The sequence below is a fragment of the Plectropomus leopardus genome, chromosome 13 (assembly GCF_008729295.1).
Source record: "Plectropomus leopardus isolate mb chromosome 13, YSFRI_Pleo_2.0, whole genome shotgun sequence".
Classification (NCBI taxonomy): domain Eukaryota; kingdom Metazoa; phylum Chordata; class Actinopteri; order Perciformes; family Serranidae; genus Plectropomus; species Plectropomus leopardus.
The window spans coordinates 14,509,144-14,534,349 of record NC_056475.1 but is presented as its reverse complement, the minus strand read 5'-3'; the positions used below and the strand labels follow the sequence as shown (position 1 = coordinate 14,534,349).

The window sequence follows — 25,206 nt, the reverse complement described above, 5'->3', positions numbered from 1 at the left end:
ATGTCCTGAAAATTAGTAAAAAATGGAAAAAAAAATAAACAAACCAACAAATAAATAAAGGAAATGATGTTGAAAATGTGCTTAAAAATTATAATTCTGTGACATACTTTTTGATTTCTAATTATGATAATATTTTTTTTCCGAGCTTTTTCCTTTTTTTCCTTAGACATTTTCCCCTGGTTGTTTAAAAAAAATCCCTTATCTACTAATTTCTTACAATTTATGGATCATTTCTTATAGAGGTGCTAATTGGCTTTCTCCCCATTTTTGGGGGAAGAATTCAAACCAATTTTCCTCAGGGTTCAAATGTTTAAATACTTGAAAGGCATCTCAAAGCAGATCAAGAAAAATTATATTGCTCCAGGTTTCAAAAGGTTAAAAAAGCATGTGTACTTAAAACAATCTGTTAGAAATGTATTTAACAAAAAAAAAAATCAAAACATTAACACAGCAGGAAGCACGCTGTGGAAGTGGATATTAGTTATTAGTTATAATGGATTCTCACGTTCTGTAGTGGCTTGGAGTGCAAGAATGTAATGATCACTTGTCCTTTGCTTGGCAGCTTGGCAGCGCAGCATACTCGTAACTCCAACATCATTCATCCTGCATCACTCTCTGTCTCCTTTCCTTTCTCCTTCCATTTCTCCGCCACTCTCTCTCTCTTTCTTCGACATAGTTTATGTACTGATGCTCATTATGACTGTTGTTATGACAGCCTCCCTTGCACTTACATGCACACAGCCGCTGCAGTTATTCTGGTGATTTACAACCTCCTCCTCCCACAGAGAGAGAAAGAGAGGGGGCACACTAAAGCTGTCTTTGAGGAGAGCTTTATGTTCACGGTAAACTAGCCACAGTGGCACCTCCACAGAGCTGTCCCACAAAGCAAACTACAACATCCTCAAGTAGATAGGCCTGCATTAATAGGCTCTCAGGGATGACAATGGAATCATTCAGTCTTTAATAATTACGCCACATGGCACCTTCTTACTCGGCCATGGCTGTCAGTTTTTGTCTAACTTCTCACAGCTACTTAAGTACTTCACATTCAAAAACTTGACTCTGTGATGGGGAGATTGGTTCATGTGCCAGAATGGCTCATGGCTTTTACAAATGATGCCTATTATGAGTGCAGGGGTTGGCAGGTGTTGTACTACACAGGATCATGACTCTTGTTATCTAATCCCTGCTGTTACATACAGTATTGCAAAGCATATTTCAATATAACAAATTGCATCCACAGTGCCAGGTGAACAATCAAAGCTGCATTGTTTTCTTTTATCCTTGTTGTGCACTGGCTGTGATCCTGAAACACAGCAAAAACACACACATACATATGTAATACCCACATGCAAAAAATACATTGACACGACAGGATTACCATATTGTTAAAACTCACAGCGCATGTACAGATCTATGGAAGTGATGCACTGACACACACAGCAGATGTCAGTTACAATGTCCACATTTCTAACAAGACGAGAAGAGACACCGTGTGCTTGTGTGTGCATTCCCACAAGAAAGCCTGTCTGATGTTTCCTACATCACAGTAAACCCTCCTATTTGATGTTGTGTACTGATGAGTGCAGGAGAGGTAGTTTAGGAGGACCACATGGCAACAAGCATCTCTTCAGCCACATGTGCAGCCGTGCACAGCATTCCAGGAAGAGCAGAGTGTGAGCTGTTACGTAACCATTGACCAGGGATGGAAGTGTTTGGAGGGCAGCACGTGCAGCCCAAGGATCCATTGCTATGAGTGTAAAGCCACCCAGATATTAGAGTTATACAGCTTTTAGACTGTAAGTGAGAACAAGCACAGTATTCCCATGTGGTCATGTAGGAACTGCCTTATTTTTGTGGCAATCATCCAACATCTCATGAAGCCTCCATGTACCCCTTTAGATATTTCTTTTCAAACTAACTTAAATAAGGAATTTTTGGGTGGTTTCACATTAGGGATCCCGGCCCAGATCTGGGTACACTTGACCCCAAATTCCAGTTCATTTGATTAGTGTAAACATAAGTATACCGGACTGTGACACAGTCTGTGAAATATACCTGATCTGTTTGAAAAGGTCATCCCAGACACAGTTCATGTGCACTCAAGTACGGTCCTCAGGAGGTGTGAAAGCAACCGTGTCCATGTATGTGTATGCTGTGGACAACACCATTATAATAACTTCAAGCTTATCCACACTTTTTTTTAATGACGACTGCAAGTTGCAGTAAAGTTGTAAAGGCATAGCTGTATGGTAGATGTTGATGCAGGGAGGCTGGCGAGAGGATCGTTGGTGCGTCTCAAAAAATTATAAAAACAGGCACAGTAACAGGACAAAACTGGATCATTCACTGAACTGCACAGAACATAAACAAATGTGTCTAGTTGATGATGTGAGAGGTTTCCTCATCTTCTTTGTTTGTATTGGCAGATTCTAAACCAGCTACGAACATACTACTTGCCACGTACTATATTGGACTGTGTCCATACACAAGCAATGGTGGAGTGTAGATAATTTTTTATTTTTTCCTGAATGCACTTGCTTTTATTTACTTAAAATGTTCAATGCAGGACTTTAATTTGAAAGAGAGTATTTTTACTTTGTGGCATTAGTACTTTTACTTAATTAAAGGATTTACTTTATAATAATTTATAATACTTGTAGTCGGGCAAGGAACAACATAACGAACGTGCAGGCTGACGGGGGGGGGGCTGCAATCGTGCTTTGGCACGGTACGAAACAATATGAAAACACCCACATTGCTTCTTTCATAAATGAAAAAAAAATGGAAGCCCCATCAATCATGTCTTTTTTTTAACCTGAATTTACTGAAATAAGTCTATCCCCATTCCAAGTCCAATTATAGTGCTGGATGCTAGACGCGCCACTATACTATTTATGTCTTTTGAAAAACTAAATTCTCAAACTGGTGGCTGTCAGCACCCCAAGCCAAATAAGGTACAAACAACAACAACATGACAAAACCTATTTAAGTCAAACAAGGGCCTCACTATGAAAAGCTGCTCCTGTTTTCCTGACTCCATCCAGTCAATATCCAAGCCTCCAGTTCCCAAGGTGCTGTGGGATGTCAGATCTGTAGCCGACGGGCATATTCAAAAATGCATGTTCAGCCTCTTTGCCAGGAAGTGGATGTGCCAGTCATGACAAAAAAGTTCCCTGAGACAGCAAGTTTATTTAACTTAGTTTTTCATGGATGATTGGTAGGCTTCGTACTTCAGTGAGCTACATGAGCGTCTGACTGCTTGCTTGACTGTTTCATGGTGCCCTAGATTTAGCATCAGGGAATTTCACTGCAAGTTATCACACTTCCTCTATTTGTTCATAAATTATTAACCTATTGTATGTCTTTTTTCAAGTTTTTGTCTGCATGTGCCATTAAAACAATACAAAAAGTAGCCCAACCTTGAATTTTATAAAAGTCAATGTTATGGATGCTTTAAATTTACATTTTAAGATTACAGTGAATTTACCAGCTCTTATATCTAGTTTTTTTCACCAGAGCAAACACTGTAAAAGGGCTGTGGCATTTGCGATTGCTCAAGAGGTAGAAAAACTACAACTACCACAATGCAAGGCATCACTGGTGGATTGATAATTTAATGACAATTTTGGCCGTTTTTTCCACATGAAACAATATGGCAGCCGGCTGGTAAAGTGCAATCAGAAATCATAGTTAAACGATAAGGTAAAATATATTTCTGAAAACGTTATAGGCGAAAAATAAGTAATGAAGTTACTGAATCATTTTATTTGATTCGCACAGCCCAGTTTTACCATTTGGTCTCTCTTTTATCAGCCTCCGTTTTACAACAAATTGAACAGTATAGAACCTGCTTCTTCTTCACAAAGTCTCAAGTCACAAATTTGTTTCTGAAGACATTTAAGGCAAGAAATAAGCAATACAGTTATGTCATCTTGTTTTATGCGTGACAAGCAATGCTTAGTTTTACACTTTGATCAGTTTGGTGTGTTTTTGAGAAATAGACATAGAGACGGGTTCTTCCTTGGTAAAACAGAGGGAAGTTTCCCCACAATTCATTGTTATTGTACAAAGCTGACTGAAAATCATCATCAAATTATTCCTTTATTTTTACATTCATTTTGTCTTTCACCATAAGGTATTGTATGCTTTCTTGAGGTCTGAAAAATGCATTTCCTTCTTTATAAAACTGTTGCAAAGCTGATTAGTTTTAAGATTTTGAGACGTGAATGGTTTACGTTGACCCTTTGAAACATGAGCAAGTGTGCTTGATTTTTTTTTTTTTACAAGAAAAAGTTACAAGAAGTAGTTACAAGAAAACTACCCACTGACCTCAACTCCTACTATTATTTTGCAGTTCACAGGCCATTTGTGGTTGAGTTGCTGCTGGCCTTTCTTCCATGTTTTTTGAAGTAAATCTGAACTTTTAGAGGTTTAAATCCTATTGAAATGTTGAAAAGTATCTGAAGGCAGTACAGGGAAACTTATCTTTCCAGGTTTCAGAGGGTTAATATTTGCTTAGTAGCTTGTTAGTTTTCTACTTTTTGCTGTCGCAGTCGTGCATTTCTTGCCACAACATTGCCACCAACTGTTGAACAGCAAAGTTGCATGAAACTATAAGTCATTAACTGCATGCCCGTGTGCACATTTTTGCAACCTTGTGCACATGCGTGTAAAGCATGTGGTTCAAATAATAAAGACGAACGTTCACAAGATTGCTCCATAGCATAAATACTGATCAAAAATACTACAAGATACCTCTTTGTGCCCATATAAATATGTACAAGCAAGCCTCAGGAACACCGTTGCACAAACAAGCTTCTTCTTCATCCCATCCATGCCTATGATGAAGAAAAAATGTGCATATTGTTAGACTTTGATGTCCGTCTTTACTATGTAAAGCCGACATATACAGTCCCTCAAAGGCGATGTGCTGTCTGTGCACGACCTGATGTGATGCAAGAGGATGCTCTGCCATTCTAGTTATGGGAGGACAAATAGACAGAAATGGGTGAATATGTTATGCAAGTACAACATAGTGAGCTCATTTCGCAAGCAATACTTAATCCTGGAAAGACAGCTACTGTCAAAGCAAATAGAGCGCATAGGAGATATTTTGTAAAACAGATTTTTGAGGTTGCTTGGAGGGTATTTCCATTTGTCTGGAACATGTGGTCTCTCCCTCTCTTTAAGTATGTATGTCATATACACACAAACACACACAATCAAGCAAGCAAGCAAGCCGCATACATATTTTTATCATAAATTACCAGACCTAAATGGACACACACACACACACCAAACCATAACCATCTGTCTCTCTCTGTCTTTTCTCCCCTCCCTGACACATACACACTCTTTAACACCGTCTGTCTAAACCTCATGTTTCTATGAAAAGAAAGAATTCCCCATTGCTTTGTACTGAGAGTTTTTTGGCCTGTACTCCTACTGTTCCCTTTGCTTTTAAGTGAACTTCATCCAATATTGAAGCCTAGTCTGGTCTAATCTGAAAGCTTGTAGTGGAAAAGTATTACAGAGCAGTAAAATGGTTGCTTTTTGAAGTAACTGTGTCTCCTTTCTCTTCTCCCTCCCTATCTCCCCTATTTTATCCAACTCTCTTCCTCCACCTCCTGGGCCAATTCATCTGTTTCCTTCCCCTCTGATTTCCTGGCTTGTCCCTCCCTCTCCTCTTTGTCCTCCTTTGCCCCCTGTCCGTGCACTCTCAGGACTACACATTGACGATGTACTTCCAGCAGGCCTGGCGAGACAAACGGCTGTCCTACTCTGAGATCCCCCTCAACCTGACCTTAGATAACCGGGTGGCTGACCAGCTCTGGGTCCCCGACACCTACTTCCTCAACGACAAGAAATCGTTTGTCCACGGAGTCACAGTGAAAAATAGAATGATCCGGCTGCACCCAGACGGTACCGTACTGTACGGTCTAAGGTGAGATTTTAATCTCTTGAAATAACATTTCTGACTACACAACAAGACCAAGATGTTAGATGTTTACATATGCAAAAAAAACCCCCAAACAAACAGAATACAGATAATCTCCCACATACTCGACGAGTATGGCGCCAGATGCCAGACTACACTGCACAAATTCTAGTAATTTCTGCTTCTTGTTGTTAAACACTTTAAAATTAATCTTTTGTCAGTGTACGTTCTATTTTTAAAATCAAACAAACAACCTGAAAGAAAAAAAACTAACTTCGTCCAACTTCAATATAACAATGAGTCAATGATTGCTGCGTCGGACTCAGTCAGTAATTAGCTCATTAGAGCCAGATGAAGAAAACTACTGATGTGAGGTGCAATATTGCCCCCGGGCGAAAATTAGCATGTTGATGAAGTGATGAAGTGACCTACTTGTGTCCTCATTTACAGGACATGTGCTCAACACCAACCAAAGGCTTCTGTAACACTGAATTCAATTCCTTTACAAAGTCTCTGAATAATTTTCATCACAAGCAAAAGTGCAAAAAAGGCATATGTAAAGTTCAACTTTCTGTGGGCGTTTTGCTCTGCTACAGCATGCATATTTGCTCTGTAAACTGGATTTCATTCCTTTCGTCAGAGAAAATAATACTTACCCAAAAGAGAGAAAATTAGACTTTGTTATACACCCTGTCTTTGCATTAAACAGTTTGAATACTTCAGTTATCACAGTTCTCCCCAATAGAGAACTTATCTTTATAAAACCAATTAGTTTGTCACATTTAACTGTTTATGTGTGTAAAATGTTCATCGTTCTATCATATGCAGATGGTCACAATGACTAACAGCCAAACAGCAGCCTGCTACACAAGAGCCACCAGCTTTGAACATACATTATCTTTTCAGATATTTTTTTCCCGCTTAACTTACAAATTGACATCCTTGTGCCTTGTGCTGCAATGTGGAGTCATTCATGGCTCACCCGATTTGTTTTCCATTGCTCTTTTTAATCAAAATGTTCAACACATCTTCTTTGTAGTTTCCAAGTTGTTTCCACATTACAATTTCGTCTGACGAAAGTCAAAAGCCGGACAAACGTCCATCTGAGAAGCATGTAAATGCATCATTTGCCTTTGCCGGCGGAGGTTTTGACTTGAGATTCAGTTTCTTCTTGTTCACTCACAGTAGCAGGCAGCATGAGCAGTGCCCTAAAATCAGTCAGTGGGAAAAGTCGGAGATTCATAAGATCTCAACAATTGACCCGTTTCATATCGGACACTAGATGAGACACGAGATGTTAAAAAAAATTGTTCATTTATTTCCCCCCATTACTAGCAATTTATAATTAAATGTCTTACCTTGGCTTGTAAGGCATACAGCTTTCAGCAGTTTGTTTTTTTTCTCTCTCCGTCCCCCTGTTGTATTTCTGAATCATATGCGCTGATATGCCCCTTCAGAGGCTGACAGGAAAGGAACATTTTTGGTATTTTCTCATAGGCCTCTTTTGTTTCTCTAATAATATAAAAGCTGTTAACAATGAATTGAACACTGACATTTTTTTGACTGCAAAATGGGATCCTATTTGTGATTTTAGTTGGACTTTGAATGAAATCTTGTCAGATGATTGAAACATCCATTCATCTCAGCCATGCTTTCAGAGAACAGTTGAAAAGCACACGATTGTAATTTTTTCGATCTTCTCAAACTTAGTGTGACGGTTGAGTTTCTCAGACAATGAAAGCGAGTTTATTGACACCTTTGAAGCTACAAAGACTGTAATTCTACTTTTACGATACATTAGGTTTGATCTTTTCTTGGTAAATATTCTCCGGGAAGGCAACTTGGATGACATTCAGAATAAATTCCGCAAGCTGAGACTTTTGCATGTGTGATATGTTAATATGACACGTCCCAACTGTGTTTCCAGTTGCCAGAAACAGAACCCCTATTGTACAATATAAATTGATTGACCCATTCCACTGAGTTTCAACCTCTCAAAGTTAACATGATTACAGTGCACTTCTCACACCTCACTGATGTCTCATCAGTTCATTTTGCAAATAGGCCTCTAATGCCCAAACTATAAAAAGTTATTGAAAACCATAACATCTTAATGGCCATCACGGCAGCACATTGGCACTGATGCGGGAGAGAGAAATTAAATAAAGAGAGAGAGAGACAATCAGACAAAGCAGGAGAGAGAGGGGTGTTAAGGACAGGATTAGAAGGAAATCTTGTCTGTATTGCTCTCTTTGGTCTTCTTCATCAATACTGTCTGTCTTCATTACCCACCCAACGCCCTGTTACAGAGTTCAGCACGTTGTAATCTGCTCAGGTTTCTAGCACAAGGTTACATTGTGTCTTTTTTTACAGCCTTTATGTCATCCAAAGAAGCATCTCTGCAAAGATTTGATGGAAATCGTGTATTGGGGTCTAAGTGGTTCTGATTGTGAACACTTGAATGGCAACAAAAGGGTAAAAAGTTGCTGGTTATGGTGAGTGTCGCAGTTACAACAGATGTAGAGAAGAGAGAGCAATCGGATTCGGAAAATCAGTCACATTTCAATTTTCATAGAGCAAGTGCTAAAGCCTTGAGTAAAATAAAGAAATTATATTGACGATACCAAATATGTGTACCTGAATTTACCCACTTGAGAGCTCTGCCAAACAAAGGCACAGTAATTAGATCCCTAAGTGTATTATTGTAATGTGTGTAAGACCTTCACTTGAACGTGGCATTCAATTATGCCAGAGCATTCACGATTGCAAAATGAATTAGTATCAGTTTTTTGGGTTTTTTTGGAATAATTTTCTTTTGCTCTGTTGCATTTTATGTCCTTCAGATAAAATCAGAAATCCCCTGGTGAAAACCAAGTCCTCCTGTCAAACTTACAGTTGGTTTACTGACATAACCATTCTTCCTGGAACATAGCTGGGTTTCAAGTAATTTGCACTTGATTTGATGAAAAAGAGAACAATTATGCATCAGATTTCTACACACAGTAAACACTGCTTCAGACAGAGCGCCTGACGAGTGTGAACTTGTTTGATGATGTCGTTTTTTTAATCCTTTGAGGTTTCTTGCTGTGTGGGAATAAGGAATTTTCAAAATAAAATTGATGGCATCCTGGACATGCAGTACACTAAATACTGTCAGCCCCTGAGGAAATCAATCTAACAACTTCCGCCGGTCGTCTAACGAGAATGATGCTTGATCGTTTTGTTGAAGTGCTTCCCTCTTATGTGAGAGCCAGTGCACTCGTTGCCTCAAACATGAAAAGTAGACAAAAGCACACAAGGAAGACAGCAGATTGTGAGGGTCAGATTATGCTGAAATAGAACTCAAATTGTATAAATCATCCCTGTTTCAGGCCATTTGATTTAAAACGGGATAACCCACAGTATCAACCCAACCACTGAATCCAATATGCAAATGAAAAATCCATAATCACTTGGAATATGGGTTTGCACATTTCCTATGCACTCCAAAAGTTCTGACACAAAGTCAGTGCAAATATTACTTTGGATGAAGTGGGATTAGACTGAAACTGGGAGAAGAAATCCATCACCCTCGACACTCAATATCATGTAAGTAGGATGACCAGATTTTTACAAATCCTAAATTGGGTCATGGGATCTGGCGCATGTCAATGGGTGCACAGAAACCCACGCAGCACATGCAGATACAGCATATTACTGTGCCCTGAAAGCTTTATACAAATTGTGTAGTTATTTAATTTATTATGCCAATAAATTAGATTAGTCTACATGAAACTTTAATGGGCCCTGAGATGAAAATTAAGTTATTGCAGAAGCCAGTAGTAAAACCATACACCAAAGAAAATCAGATATGAATAATAATATGCGTTATGCAAATTTGAATCACATAACACAATAAGGATACAAATTTGAATAGCAATATGTGAAATCATTGATACATATATTCTAATATGTTTCTGTGAACATTAAAGGAATAGTTTGACGTTTGGGGAAATACACTTATATTCCAGTTGAGAATTAGACGAGTATATGCCCATTGAGAATAGAGCTAGAGCCACTAAAACTGAAAGCAGGGGGTATTCACATGGCTCAGTTCAAATTTAAAACAACAAAAACAAAAATATGCCTACCCACACTATTAAAGCTCACTAACAAACAGGCATCTTGATTGTTTATTTTTTATGCAAACAGAAATGTAAAAATGCCAATTTGTCATTTTATCAGTGGTTACGTGCTGGAACTATTTCTAGGCAAACGGCAGCCTGGCGTCGTGATTTCCCAGGGTCACAGCTGTCCCTGTGAGGTTGCCAGGCAACCAGCTGAGACGCTGCACAGAAGTGGTGGGCGGATGGACAAACTGTTTTTCATCAAGAAATAGTTATAGCATGTAACTTACCCTGAAATAAGCGCTGTCTGAGTTCTCTGAGTAAAAAAAACCTAACAAGGATTAAATTGCCAGGTAAAATGCGACCATGAGAAACATTTTCCTACTTCATGTAAGCGTGAAACAAAATCTAAATTATCAGCATCAGCAGAAGAAAATGTTTGCATTATGCATTTTTGCAAACCACAAATGTTATATTTGCATGTTTCATACTTTTTAATGTTTCTATAGTGACATAAAATATAAACTGACTTTTGTCATCAGGAGGTGGAGGGGATGGTGGCATGCATGTAACCTGCCAACCTGTAAACCACTGCAGACTACTGTTCAAAACCAACGACAATGCTGTTGCAGCACGTTGCAGCTGCGTTTGCGGCCACGAACCTAGGTGTGTTTTTTTACCGAACCTGGGTGTTTTTAGTGACACATCGCGGCATTTCCGAGCTACTAAACCTGGGTCTAGTTTATGAACACATCGGGGGTTTCCCACAGGTGTTTTTTTTTTTTGCTTACCCGTCCCTACTTTTCCAGTGGCTTTTGTGCTACCAAACCTGGGTGTTTTGAGCCAAAACGTGATGTTTTCCTAACCATGACCAAGTGATTTTTGTGCCTTAACTTAACCAGATCTTCACCAGGACATTTTTCATGCTTTGCAAAAACGGACAATATTGAATTTTTAACTGGTGACTGGGAAATTACGTCACGTTTTGATCAACAGACTGTAAGAATGTGATTTGTATTTGTCCATCATGACAAAAGTTTGAGATCAGTGTGATATGAAAAAAGTTGCGTCCCTACAACTACTATTTCTGACCAGCTGCCCATCATGGTGCTTTTAGAGGAGTAATCTGTGCATCTCGGGTAATAGCTCATTTGGCACAATTACCACATGCATACTTTAATAAGTAAATAGAGGCCACATTATCTGTTAAAGCAAACAACAAGATGCAGTTGAAGGGGAGAATCTCCTCAGTGTGGCTCTTTATTTGAAATGTTATTGAATGCAGCAAGTCCATAGATGCTGGTAATAGAGAAAGCCACACACAGAGAATGTACAAATAGCTGATGAATATTCACACACACAGTTACTGTATTTACCTTTAAACTGCCAGTTCATCCCAGGGATTCATTATGGTGGCTAAAAGACAAACAGCACCAGCTCCCTTTGTGGGCTGATATGCATTCATGTACACAAATCTGTTAGCACACAAGCAAGTGTTCTTTTTCCACACAACTTGTGTTCATTGATCTCCAAAACTATATTCATCATTTCAAGGGCATTCTTTTACCTGGGAAGAAACAACAGTGAATAGCCAAAATTGACTTCTGGAAGTATAATAGTGCAAAAGCAAATCATAACAAACAACAAAAGTGCTTCTCAGTATTTTTCCGGTAGGCCAGAGATGGTACTTCTAACGGAGGGTCGCCTTTGTTCCGTATCGGGGTTATTTGCTGCAGGATAGGTCTGTATATTATTTTGTGTGTTTGTTGCTGGGACTAATGAGCAACTATTATTGCAGGAATAAAGAGTTTTTCTGAAAATTAAGAAGAGAAATTGGCATACATAAGTAATATCTGACTTTAATTCTCATAATCAAATACATTACTAAACATTAAATGTAAGACAAGATATGTCAGACATATTTTGTCTTCCAACGTTAGACAGTGATTTTTTGTTGTTGTTGTTGAAAATGTAATGATACAGCGTCCAAGTGATTTGGTTCCGTGGGCTACCTACTCCCTATGTTTTCTTGGTAGGCTGTAGGTGGGAACCAGCTGGCTGTGGAGGATGAGTGCTCTCTGAATGCTGTCATTATCTTAAATATCAAATAATGCAGCTCTGGCACATTTTGTGATTCTGAATGACATTTGTAGAAATGTGCTGGCAATGAAAGAGAGGTATGCAGATCCTTAAAATGTATAAGATACGGCTTTTAAGGTACAAAAGCATAGGGAACTAATGGGAAAAGTGAGCTGGTATTAGATCGGCTTCAGACAGGTTAGTTAAAAAGTTATGCTGTATGTAAAATCTGCAGAAAGAATTAAAAAAACTAGGAAATATTGCTGGCTAAAATATACAGTTAAAAAGTAAGAAGAGATGTAACATTAACTTTCAATGTTACTTAAGCACCAGTATGTCCCCCGGGAAGAGCTGGATGAAGTGGCTGGGGAGAGGGAAGTCTGGGTTTCCCTGCTTAGGCTGCTGCCCCCGCGACCCGACCCCGGATAAGCGGAAGAAAATGGATGGATGGATGGATGGATGGACATCTATGTTGCAGGATAATTTGATTTTTGGGCAATTCCCCTTCCTACATTTGTGTTTTTTTTCATTGGTGTGTCTATGATTTTCGTAGCTTGCTGCGTTCAACTTAGGTCTGGCTCCAGGTCATTACCTTTACATAAAGTCCCGACTTCACCTGCACACGGTTGTTGGCTGAGGGCTGCAAACCGAAAAATGTCATCATTACAGCAAAATAGATAAATAAATACACCAGCACATGCGTCTAGGTGGTCAAAAGTGACGATTGGGATCGATTACTTTTGTTTTAGTTTCTACAATTTTGTTCTAGGACAATCTTGCATAGTATACCTCTTACTCTTCAAGTACGGTACTTGAGTAAATACTGTATACTTTGTTACTTTCCACCAAGCATGTACGGATGTGTCTGTTCAGGATACGTAACCAGCAGTCAACATGTTTACTTGGGCTGATTTCCAATGACTGCTTGAAACCCTTAAGGCTACTTGGCCCTGATTTGACCTCACAAGTTTGATCCCTCCAGGAACAGAGTCTTCTGGTAAATATGGAGGGTCACTGCAGGTGATGCAACATATGGGGCTCAGTCGGCGTGGTTGGCAATGTCCTCAGGCAGTAACCAAGCAACCACGGACTATATTAAGACTAAGCGAGAAATGCGGCTGTGCATCATTTAATGGATGGGACAAGCGGGGAAGTATGTGAAGGTAAATGGAGAGCCAGACAGTTGCAAACACAAACAGGCACCTACACACAAACACAAAGTGACAGCAACATCACAAACATGCACAGGAACGCACACATAACCCCACACAAACATGCGCAACCTTTACCTTTCCCACACTGTCTTTTTAAAGACTCCGCCAGGGGCTCTTGCTCTCAGTTCTACACCGCTGACTCCATCTTGACACAGAGATCAAAAAGTTGCCAGAAAGTAACCGGCAATTTACTCCTTGGTTAAACACTTGGAAGCCACGGGGCCTCATCACCAGCAGCAAATCCATCAGAGAGAGAAATAAACGCTGACAAAGACAGGGGACAAGAAAGAAAGAAAAGGAGAATCCATCTAAACCTCTTAGGCTCAAACCACCTTCCCGGCTCACTCTGGGGGGTGGAAACCCCTGAGGTGTGTAATATGAAACAGCATGTTAATGCTAGAACTCTTCCCTTTGAACTTCTTTATTGCTATTAAAAGGCACTGTTATGATAGTTCCCCTCACTGTCTCACCTGACATCCACTGTCCTCAAATTTTCTCTCATCTCTTCTCTTTTCATCATTTCACACTTTTTTGTGCTGCCCTCGCTTCATGGGGATATTTACAGAACCACGAGTCATCATACCCAGACAACAAAACAGACTGTTTGGCAGTAAAAATGCCAAAACTGTAAAAACTACTTGTGATTGTAAGAGAAACTATTGTGATTGTTTGCAGGGAGAAATTGTCAAAGTTGCTGAAGTTGTCACTTTGTACTCCATGTAAACACAAACTCTTTGAACAGCCAGCGGACATTCGTTATTCGACTGCAAGAGGTTGCTTGCTATGAAAACATGTTTGAAAGCCTTTAGTAGCATCACTGGCCAACCACTGTATAAACTGTATGTTTCCAACATTTAATTTGAAACCTCCTGTAGCTTTTGCACTCTTCCAAAGTAACATGATGTTCAAATATTAAAATAAAATTCTTCCAACCATCTTTCGTCTTTGGTATAATAATAGATCTCAATCTAAAAAAAATCTAATTGTTGAAAGATAGGCAAACATACTTAAAGACAAAGAAACTATACAGAGAATAAGTTGTTGATGTTTCTACTGATATTTGGTGAAATATTCTTTGAAATTGAGTGTTTTTCTTGTGATCTTAGACCACATTCTTCAACCGATAATGTCCACAAAAATGTTATTTCAGTTATCTCTGAGCTGGCTCTCAATTCATCAGTCCTTCAAACATTTTGCAATGAACAGTCAACTGGTTTTCATTGTGTCTGACAGCGATGAAAAGATCATGTTACGACTTGGTTAAGTGGGTAAAATATCAAGTGTCAAACATTTCAGTGTTTTTTATGGAGGCTGGTAAGGGTGAGGGAAAGAAGATCAGTATTTTTGTGGAATTACAGTACTTTAAACAGTTTCAAGTTGAGAACTGGTTCCATATTGTGTGATTCACTAGGATCGTACATGTCTGAGCTTATGAGTTCCTTTTATTTTTTATTCTCTCCTGATGGTTGCACATTAAAAACAATGTCAAACTCATGCATCTATGCTGTTAGAAACGTACAACAAGAAGAAGTCATGGCAGCAAGAAAGAAACAGTCTAAAAGCTGCTTCATTTTTCAAAGAAGGATGACAACAGTGCTACTTGTAATGTATGTAAAATTGCATTTCAAGTTAAGGTGGAAACATTAGTAATATACTACAACATCTTCCTACATAACATAGTTTTAGATTTCAGGAATGTCATGTATTTGACAAGAGTGCCGCTGCCTCCCAGCCAAATACCACATCCCCTTCTGAGGGGTAATATCCTATGGTATAATAACTATAGCAGGCAGATTTTAGCAAATTTTTTGTTGAACAATGGAGCTTTCTTTTCCACACAAAGAAAAGATTAGAAATCAATAAGGGAATCCATAAAGAATCAGACCATAAGCAGAATCAATAATGGCATTGCTATCAATAAAATCTTATCCCATTGTTAGAAATAACATATATTTCCATTTGTTTTTGGCTTATTTTAGTATGACCTCAAATTGACAAAGTATATCAAAAAGACTGTTTTGAATTTTGAAGGTGCGGTCCCACCTGTTCACCATATGGTGCCTGTGGTGAGCTTGGTTGAACATGATTTAAAGTCGGACGCCTCTGTAGGATAGAAAACTGACCACAGCAGCTTTGTGAAAGTATTGTTGTGTTGCTGCATCATAATCTCAAAAGATGTCCAATATGCAATTGGATGGATGGCTTGGAGTTTAGAAATACTTTGATTACGAAATGCAAAAAGATTGGCATTGCAGTGGCTGTTTGGTCTGAATAATGGAAATGTGAGAGTGACAGAGCAAAGAGAGTGGAGAGCAAAAGAGACAGAGGCACAAAGACACACAAGGGTGATTATCTCTGCTTTGTAACACAGAGGATTGGACTCAAGATGAGCCTCTCCTCTGGCACAAATTTATCTATGTTGTCAGGTGTGCCTAGACGATTACCCACCATGCTGTGCTGCTCTGTGGCAACTCCCTCAGTGGGAGTCAAGTTCTCACACAAGACCAGAGCCAGGGAAAGAATGGCAGCCTATTACTCACAGCCTCGTCCTTATGTTCCCTTCACAAAGTCTGATGGACAACATAACCTTATCTATTGACTCATGGTTGGCTGCTGTTATTATCCTGTATTATCCATCCCTGTCTGTTTGTTTTGATAGAGATTGGGAAGCTAAATGCTATTATGCTGACATATATACACAAAATATGATAGAGGCTGTAAAGCAGATGGCTATAGCTATTTGGCCACTGCTGTTTGCAGCTATCATAAAAGCACTTACATTACTAAAATTATTCATTTTGAATAGTACATTAGTTTTATAAGCAAGGATTCCATAAATAATCTAGATTTAAACTGCTTGTTAAATTTGCAGTTCATTTCTTAGCATGTGTCTAGTTTAAAAATGCATAAGTTAGCGCAGGACTTCAAGCAGAATTACAGAGAATGTGGTACTGACTTTGGTTCTCTTTGTAAAAAAAAATAAAAATAAATAAATAAATATATATATATATAATATTTATATATCACAGTGATGTGTTTAAAGCAGCTCTTTAAAGGCTCAGTGTCAAATAATTCAAGCAAAATTATTTCTTACAATGTGTTTGGCATTTTGATGAGTTGGCTCATTTTGCCGTTGCTTATGTAGACATAAAAAAAATAAATAAATATGAAATAATATACATTCTCAGTGGAGAAAAATAAAATAAAGTAACATTGAGTTTCCAGTTCAGCTTCCATACTACAGAAACATCACTGACTGCACTGAAATAGAGTTTACCATCGCTCAGGTGATTCTGCAGGCACCTACTGTATTATACTCTTCCCTTTTAAGTGACTATTCAGGGGTCTAGAACTTTAAACATGAAAAGCACTTTGATACTAAGTGGAGACAAACATAAAAGATCCTCCCACGATCTCTTTTATTCTTGTTTATTCATACAGCTATTCACACTCAACAACACTGTTCACAAAGCAAAGTGCTGTCAGTCAAATTCATACAGGCAGGGATGGACAACTATGCCAAAACTTTACACTCACACCTAAAGGTCGAGTTTGTTTTTAGAGGGATATGTAGAAAGCAAAGGAGTATAGCATAACACGTATGATTTATTTAGTGTAAAATCACCTGAAAATAAGAATTGTTGGGTTTTTGTTTCCTTAGAACAACCCAAACTTTTTCAAATGGGGGCCGTATTAGATAATGTGAAAAAAAAACTTGCTGGCCAGTTGCTTCTTGTATTATATGGGTTACTAAAAGAAAAAAAATCACATACAGATTAGAAAAACACAAATGTTTCATATTCATCTCCTGAAAGCGGTGGCCCTTGCTGTCAACTCTGTAAAGCTTCTTTCTTTTTTCTGTCTTTCTTTGCTTGTTTATTGTCTCTTAATGAAAACACACAAGCTCTGCCTTTGTGATTCCTACTTGGTGCATGTCGACAACTGTTTGATAGTCCTGCCATGAGTGGAAAAAAAACAAAATAGAAAAAGTCCTGAGTGATTTTGTTTGAAAAATAAATTATGCGTGGTGGGCCACAGATAGTAAATTTTGAAAGACAAGCCTCAGGCCATTTAAATTCTGTCTGAGGGCCACGATTGGCCCCCAGGCTGGACTTTAGACATGCCTGCATTAGAATGAGCCATTTATATCTATGTAGGAAGCAGGTCCTCCATGGAGGTCGCCATGTTGTACCGCCATGTTTCTATGTTAGCCCGTAAAACGAACACTGGCTCTAAAAAGAGCTAAATGTACATTCGCCAGAGCCATCCATGGTTAGCAGCCCCTCTGTGACAAGCAGTGTTAGAAAAACAAGGATTTTTTTTATTTTTATGTGAAGCTGCTTTATTAAATGAGTTTTTTCCGATTCAAGTCGGTCTGTTTTGGGGAGGAAGAGACCTCTGCAGCTGCCGGTAAAAACCTCCTGAACAATGAGCAGTAAAGAAATTCTAACCAAGAGAAGTTTCAGCTAATTACATTCTGCAATCCCCACCACTTGATGCCCTTTAAGTCCCCCTTGGTCCTACATACTGAACCTTTAAACAAGGCTTTTTGCTGTATATGTTTTGTTTGTATTTGAATTGCCCCAAAGATTTGTTGTAACAGCTATTTTAAGGAATAATACATATTAAAAAATGGAAACAATCCTAACTCCTCCGCACTCTTGTACTCATATTTCTACTAAAATCATTTAATGCAAGCAATAATCTTGCCTTGCAAAGTCTTTGGGAAGTCAACGGGTTGTAAAACACTACCGTTTATCCCTTATATTTCATGATGACATGCACTACAAACATTGCCACTCTTATCTCCTGGCCTATTGCCGTCACTGCTGTCCCACAGAGATTGATCCCTTGCTGTGACTCGCATCTCAGGTTGGGCCTAACAGAGGACCCACAGGATTATCCAAACAATGCTAAAACTGGGACATAAGGATTAGCTTCGGCCCTGTAATCCCCACTAGAGTTCCCACCATCGTTGCCGCCACCCCCAAACCCTCGAAGGCTCCTGCATTTACCTGTAGGGGTTTATGAAGATTTGAAGTCTTTAGTTACTCATGGTTAAGTGGATGATAAATACTCCTCCAACTTCTGTGACATCCTTTTGTGAATCAAGTTAAACTTTACTAACATTTTTCCATAAATATTTATAAACTTTTCATGACATGAAGACAATAACCTAACCTCTGCTCCAGTTTGCTGTCTATCAAAGTCTACCACAGTGCTGTGAATTGACCATATCATTGTGTCATGTGTTTTTAGGATCACTACCACTGCTGCTTGTATGATGGACCTGAGAAGGTATCCACTGGATGAGCAGAACTGCACACTCGAGATAGAAAGTTGTGAGTAATTCTTCCATTTATTCATGAATTAATTCTTGTCCTGTTTCTTGTCAGCGCAATAAATCTCTTGACGTAGGTTTTTGTACCCTTAAACACCGTCATGACCTCAGACTTTGTCCATCAGCTATCAGGATCTATGTGTGAATGGTTCCACACTGGGTCCCAACAATGTGTGCTCTACTGTAGTACGAGGATTTACTCAGAATTTTAATATTTTCAACATAATCCTTCCCATCCAATTTACTGTATTTCCCTTGGTAAAAGTAGAGGCATTCTTTCCTTCCTAAATATACTCTCAGCTGAGTTTGCTCTTCTAGGAAGAAAATATTGCATCGGTTCAGATAAATCCTATAGAGCTGTTTTTATTGCACATAAATTGGTTCCGAGAAGAAAGATACTCTGATGTTGCGCACATACTTTGGGGGGAAGTGTGGGACTCGAGTTGACATAATTTTAATCAGCCATCTTGCTAATGGTCGTAGCTACTGATAAAGGGAGCTATTGCTAATGCTGGCCTTTGCAGCAGCCCAGTTTCAAATGACATCATAAGGGGTGGCCTAGAGGTGCTGTGGCATCTCCTCAGCCCTTACCATTAAACCCCAGGTGGTAAATGTTAAAGCTACCGTTGGTAATGTTTATGAAAATAACACTTTGTCTTATTTGCTGAAACTGTCACTAAATTGTTAAGGTAGTAAATGAGACAGAAAATCTGTGGAAAAAAGCATGTCCCTCTTACTGCCTCTAATGGCATTTTCTAGACTATCACTGCTCACCCAAAAAAAAAACCAATTAGAGGCGAGGAGTCGCTAACACAGCTCACAATCATGTCAGTCACTGCTTGTGAACTGTGATCTAACTGTCAAACTGGGCAGCCCTGATCAAATATGAATCAAGACTGTGTCCCCATCGTTCATCTACCATCAAGGGGAAGATTAAAGTTGCTGGCAAACCAAGATAAACTTGATCAAGTTTAGTCACAACTCAACTGAAAGTGCATGTGAATGTAGTTTCCATGTAGAGATGGGTAAAGGGTGTTACACTCAGTTGTGCAAGTGAGCTGGAAGGCCTACAGCTGGTGCTGGTGTACAAAAGGAAATAGAGCATGAGGAGCAAAAGGAGGCAATTGGAGAGTTTTTTTTAATTTAAGATTACATAATGCAGTTAACCAGTAAAGTTTATCAGAGGCCTGATACTACCAGAAATGTGCCTGCAGTAACAGTATACTTGCAAAAATAAGAGCTGTAACTTTCTATATGGAAGGCTAAGGATGCACACAGTCCCAGAGCCACTTTTCAAAATATGCTGTACCTGGATACGGGCTATTTGTCAAGCAGCAGCCTGCTGAGTTCTGTAAGTTACAGGAAAGCGTTAAGGCTCCACTGGACGGTAGCCAGCTAATGGACGGGAATGAGTTTTGCTTGGTCCATGATGTGCACATAAGCCATAACTACCCCAGTGTACTGCTTATTGCATCAAATTCTAAACTTCCAGTGAAAACAGTTTGTTGATTCCAAATGCTGAAATAAAACAAATTTTGTACCAATCGTCATTAGGAACAAGTGAGGACATCTGGAATTAGGATAGGTGCAGTTGGGCTGGCAGGAGTCAGGCCCAAACAAACTGAAGAGGAAAATTTAGGAAGGAGAGAACGCCAGCAGGGACTGAATTGAAATCAAGCTGTGGCAGATTAGTGTGAGAGAGATGTGGAACAGGATGAGAAATGTTCTTGTGTGTGAGCTGTTACAGCAAATGGTTGAAGGGTAGCAGAAGGGGACAAACCGATTAAACCCGTTTTTCAGTAGGTACGACAAGATGACCTCTGGTCACACAGGCCTCCCTCTCTCATTTACTGACAGCTGTATAGTTGGCATTACAGCTTTTTATCAAATCTAAACCATCAACAATACAGCACCACTGAACCTCTGCCAGTGACCTCACTCACTTGTCTTAATGACAAGATTGAACCTAAAATAAACCACCATTGTCCCTTATGACCTGCTCCCATCAGGGGACTGAGGATGTCGCTCAGGTCTCTAGAGTAAGATTGTCAACGTAAATTAACAAATAATAGACATACTCCAATTCCTGAACATTTTGTTTTCCTACATGGAAAGGCCTCTGGTGATGATTAAGCAGAAATCTCTGAAGCTGAAATCCCACTCTCTCATCCAAATATGGTCACTTCTGGCTCCCAAAATCCAAGATGGTGACAACCAATATGCCAAACTGGAGCCTTCAGAATTGGAGTCCACAAAGCAATGGTTGACATCACAGTGTCTGCGTCCATTATTTTATAAAGTTTATGGCGATTTTTTTTTGTACTTTCTCCAGAGTTTCACAACATCCCTTTCTGTTTGATTTGGGATGCAGGCATAATGGATAGTGTTGGGAATTCCTTGATAATGGATAATCTCACAGACACAGACAAAGGATCTTACCAAATCCCCCAAAAATATATATGGTAGAGCATCAATAGTTTGTCCAATGGAAATATTTGAAATATTATTTCTATGGAATATTTTAGAAAATAACTGACATTTTTCTACAGTGATCTGGAATGAAAAGACATCTGCCTCATTTTCCAATTATCACAAGGCCGCACATTAGGTCACAGACTTGTTAGAAATTAGGAAAGTACTGAAGCAGCAGTGTGCTCGTGCTACTGTTGAGAGGATGACCTTCATGTTGACACTACTATTCACATGACTGCTTGCTTGTCATCTATAGTTTTAGTTGCCAAGGGGCACGATGAGCAAAAATGCCTTAATCAAACTTAATTGGCGACCGGGTATGCCTCTGGTAAGATGGTGCTGAGCTTGTAGCTGCAAATGTTACTTCATACTGTTGAGTATCCATTTAAAATACTTGTTTGAACATGGTGTAGGGAATGATGGTAGGAGAGTGAGGGGGGAGACAGAAGAGGGGCATGGGCTATTTAAAAATGAGTGTGCCTCCACGCTCACTGCTTGTCATCAGCACTCCGAGCACACATCCTTCTCTTTTAATTTGATGACAAGCTTAAAGTTTAAAGCACACAGGCTGGGGAGTAGTAACCGCAGCCTGTGTGTGTGGCTATGTGTGTGCGTGCATAGATGGGGTGTTTATGTGTGTGTACGGTATATATGTATGCATTGCAGGCACTTGAAACTGTGATGTGCCCAGCAGATAAAAATTGGAGAACAAAACACACACTCCTTGTTTTGTTTCATCCGAGCCCCAGGAGTTGAGGGTCTCATGGAGAAGCAGTAGGAGAGCTCTGCTGATCTCGAATGTCTTAGATCTAGTGCTGCATTCATTCATTGACTCCACTCATGGGGTTGGATGCTTGTCTTTTATTCAGCTGTGCTCTTTTAAAGCTGTTTCCTTCAAAGGCTTTCAGTATAGTACCTTTGGAACCAAAAGTAACACCTACAAAGAGGTAAACCCTGGATCTGTTCAGCGTTTATTATCCGGTCACAATTAATAGGCAGATACGTTTTTTAAATGCCTGAAGATCTACTCAATACTTAAATTGTATATCATCCAGGAGAGACAATAAAAACAGATTGAGTGACCAGAGTTGTCATACTGAAATTTAAGGTGTGTTGATGGATTCACGTTGTCATCTCATGCATTGAGTAACATTACAAGTAAACGTTCCACCTTAAAAGTTGCCAGCAGTTGGCCCACTAATAAATTTTTTACTTTTTATGTTTTTTGAAGCCATCAGCTGCTGCCAGAGTCTGCAAAACATAATGTCATTTTACAGTTATAGTTTAGTACTGTATGAAAAACTTGTCACAGTGTCAGTAGTGGTTAAACCAGCCCTGAGCTATGGCTGAGTGTTGATTCTCTATTAACCAGTCAACGGACAGCAGCGTTTCTAGCTACATCCACAACTTTTCGCAGTTGAAATGCTAAAAAAAAGTGTTTTAAACTGAACTGAACTTAACCGACCTGCTGGTGATAACGTACCACAATTCTCCAAATCCATGAGTGCATCTTTTCTGTCTGTCCTGGTCTCCAATTGTGCTTCTGCCCCTTTTACCTCCGTCTCTTGTTGTTTCTGTCCGTTGGCTTGTTTCCAGTGAGTTTGATTGGTCCAGTGTTTTCTAATATCCCCTGTATTGAGCCATGGTTTTGAAGCCAGTGATTAATATGCTTTGACAGGTTCAATATAACATCCAAGAACATTCATTTATGGATCAGGTTTTCATCCTGTCATGCTGATCTTTACTAATTATTTTTGGTACTTCTTACTTTTAATCATGTAATAACTGGCTGGTTCAGTGTTGCAGTTGCTGTATCAGCATGGTTATTTTGTGCTTAGAGGCACCGTATTGTTTTCAATACTACAAGAATATCCATTAATTTGTTATCATTTTCAACTTGCCACGCACAAAAAAATCATTTTTAAATTCCTCTCGTTTCCCAACAGTTCTGTGACTTGTTGAGTAAAGGGAAATATTCAGAACATTTTTGAGGCCACACTGGGTCCTAAAGCTGCACTGAGCCTGGAGAAAGCAGCATCAGGTGTATTTGTCTCCATTGTAAACTGTGCAGTTCAATACACAAGTCTTTACTGTTATGCCAGCCAATTCCCCCTGGTAACTGTACCATTTTATTCTTATTTACGGGTTTCTGTCACATCAAGACTTGATGCATGGACATTGACCATGTCCTGTATGTCTATCATTGATAGCATGAATGAGAGGTCCACACAGAGGAAATGGAGGGAAAAATAGAAAATCTCATGCTTACAGCGGATGGAGGGATGTGAATGATTCATTCTGAATGGCCCAGGGACTTTTCCCACCCTGCCTGTGACTAATGGTTTTGTGGATTCACAAATTGCTCACCCATATTTTGGTTTGCAAATTTTGCAAGAATAAATAAGTAAAGAATAGGACAATTAACAAATAAACACATAAACATTGCACAACAGTGATGGAGAACACTTAAATGTTTAACTTTACTTTACTTTACGTTACTTTAGAAAAACTTCACTGAGTACAAGTTAAGGGAAAAATAAGGTCAGTTGAAATATAGCTAGTGAACATTTAAGAGATGGGGGATGTTATAGGATAGACCTATTAAATTGCAAAAAAAACATTTATACCACAAAATTAAGTGCATTAATATTTCAAAGTACTCACGTCACAGAGCCCTAATCCTCGCCTTTATACAGCCTGTGCTTATAAATGAAAGAAATGAATGAAAAAAAATTAGAGAATTGAGAATTAGCCTGGTGAGACCATCCTTTCCCTGTCTCAATCTGGACTTTCTGCCAGTCCAAACTATTTTAATGGGCAGTTACTTGCTCTGACAGAAAAACTCCTTCAGCCAATCCTTACGTTTGCATTAGCGTCTGCTCCTCTATTACACAAATACATTGCCAGTTAGACAGCAATGGTCTTAAATGAAATTTATTTGTTTTTACCATTTATATGTGACATGTATCTCGTCGACAACAATCCCCATGAGGCTTTTGCGATACACTGGTGTTACCAGCATAATATTATTACTCCATTTCTATCCAGCAGCTGAATCTGGACTGTTGAATACAAGCTGGCAGCATCCTTGTTGTCTGTCCGAAAATATTGTTAACACTGCTCTGCATGGCTGTGATCCCCAGCATTGCAGCCTCTCATATTGATAAATCAAGAAAAATAGCACAAGTCTTTTCCTCCAAGAAACTCTGCGAGTGCATCCTTGTTGTTGTTGTATAATTGTTGTTATTGACTCTATAAGTGAACAGGCTTCACTTATCACTTTGTTTAGTCTGATAATACTAAAGTTAGCACTTGTTTTTGTGCGAGCTACATCACTGTTTTGAAAGCAGCAGCTGCATGCTACTTCATCCCCCTATAACGCAGTCCCTGATTGGTTGTCAATGTTTTCAGCTATAGAGCGGATCCGTGATTAGCCAGTCTAGACTTCGGTGGATTGAAATCATTTGGGTCGGCAGAAAGTCCAGACTGGCTTTTTCACTAAAAAAGCTTTTTAGTGAAAGTTTTCAACATATGTCCTGAACTTTCACACAGCAAAGGTAACACTGTATAATAAAGTCTGTGGCCATCTCTGAGAGAGAAGCTCTACATCTGTTTTAAGCAGAACTTATCATGTAATAAGGTCTCATACCTTCACTCCATGTTTATTATCCAGATAGAGTATTGAGACAGTATGTTAACTTTTGCTCATAACTCATGTGGCGCTTTTGGCTGTTTCTAAACATAGGCCATAACTACAATAAGATACACATAATAACAAATACTAAACCCTGGATGTGAATACATATTATAGAAAGTACAGAGACTTATTTCCTTATTCCTAAGATTCTGCTGTTGTTTTTCATGCTGCCCTAAGGACTTCATAACAAAAATACACTGCAGGTGCTGTCTTATTTTTGGTATGAGGCAAGGTAAATCTGGCTTTAATATCACACTACCTCAACCTCACATTCAGCAGCATTGGAAAGGGGTTGGGTTTATAAGCTCTCAAGCCCTGTCACCCTGCATTTGTTTTGTTACTACTTGCTCAGCATC

The 25,206-nt window shown here is 39.1% G+C and overlaps 1 protein-coding gene across 1 annotated transcript in view; it reads left to right on the top strand.

Annotated features, from left to right (window-relative positions):
• LOC121952482 (gamma-aminobutyric acid receptor subunit beta-2) overlaps window positions 1-25,206 on the top strand; it is a 69,541-nt gene that overhangs the window by 29,224 nt on the left and 15,111 nt on the right. The window contains exons 4-5 of the mRNA XM_042499199.1: window positions 5,727-5,947; window positions 18,600-18,682. Coding sequence (XP_042355133.1) covers window positions 5,727-5,947; window positions 18,600-18,682 — 304 coding nt within the window. The remainder of the gene's footprint in view (window positions 1-5,726; window positions 5,948-18,599; window positions 18,683-25,206) is intronic.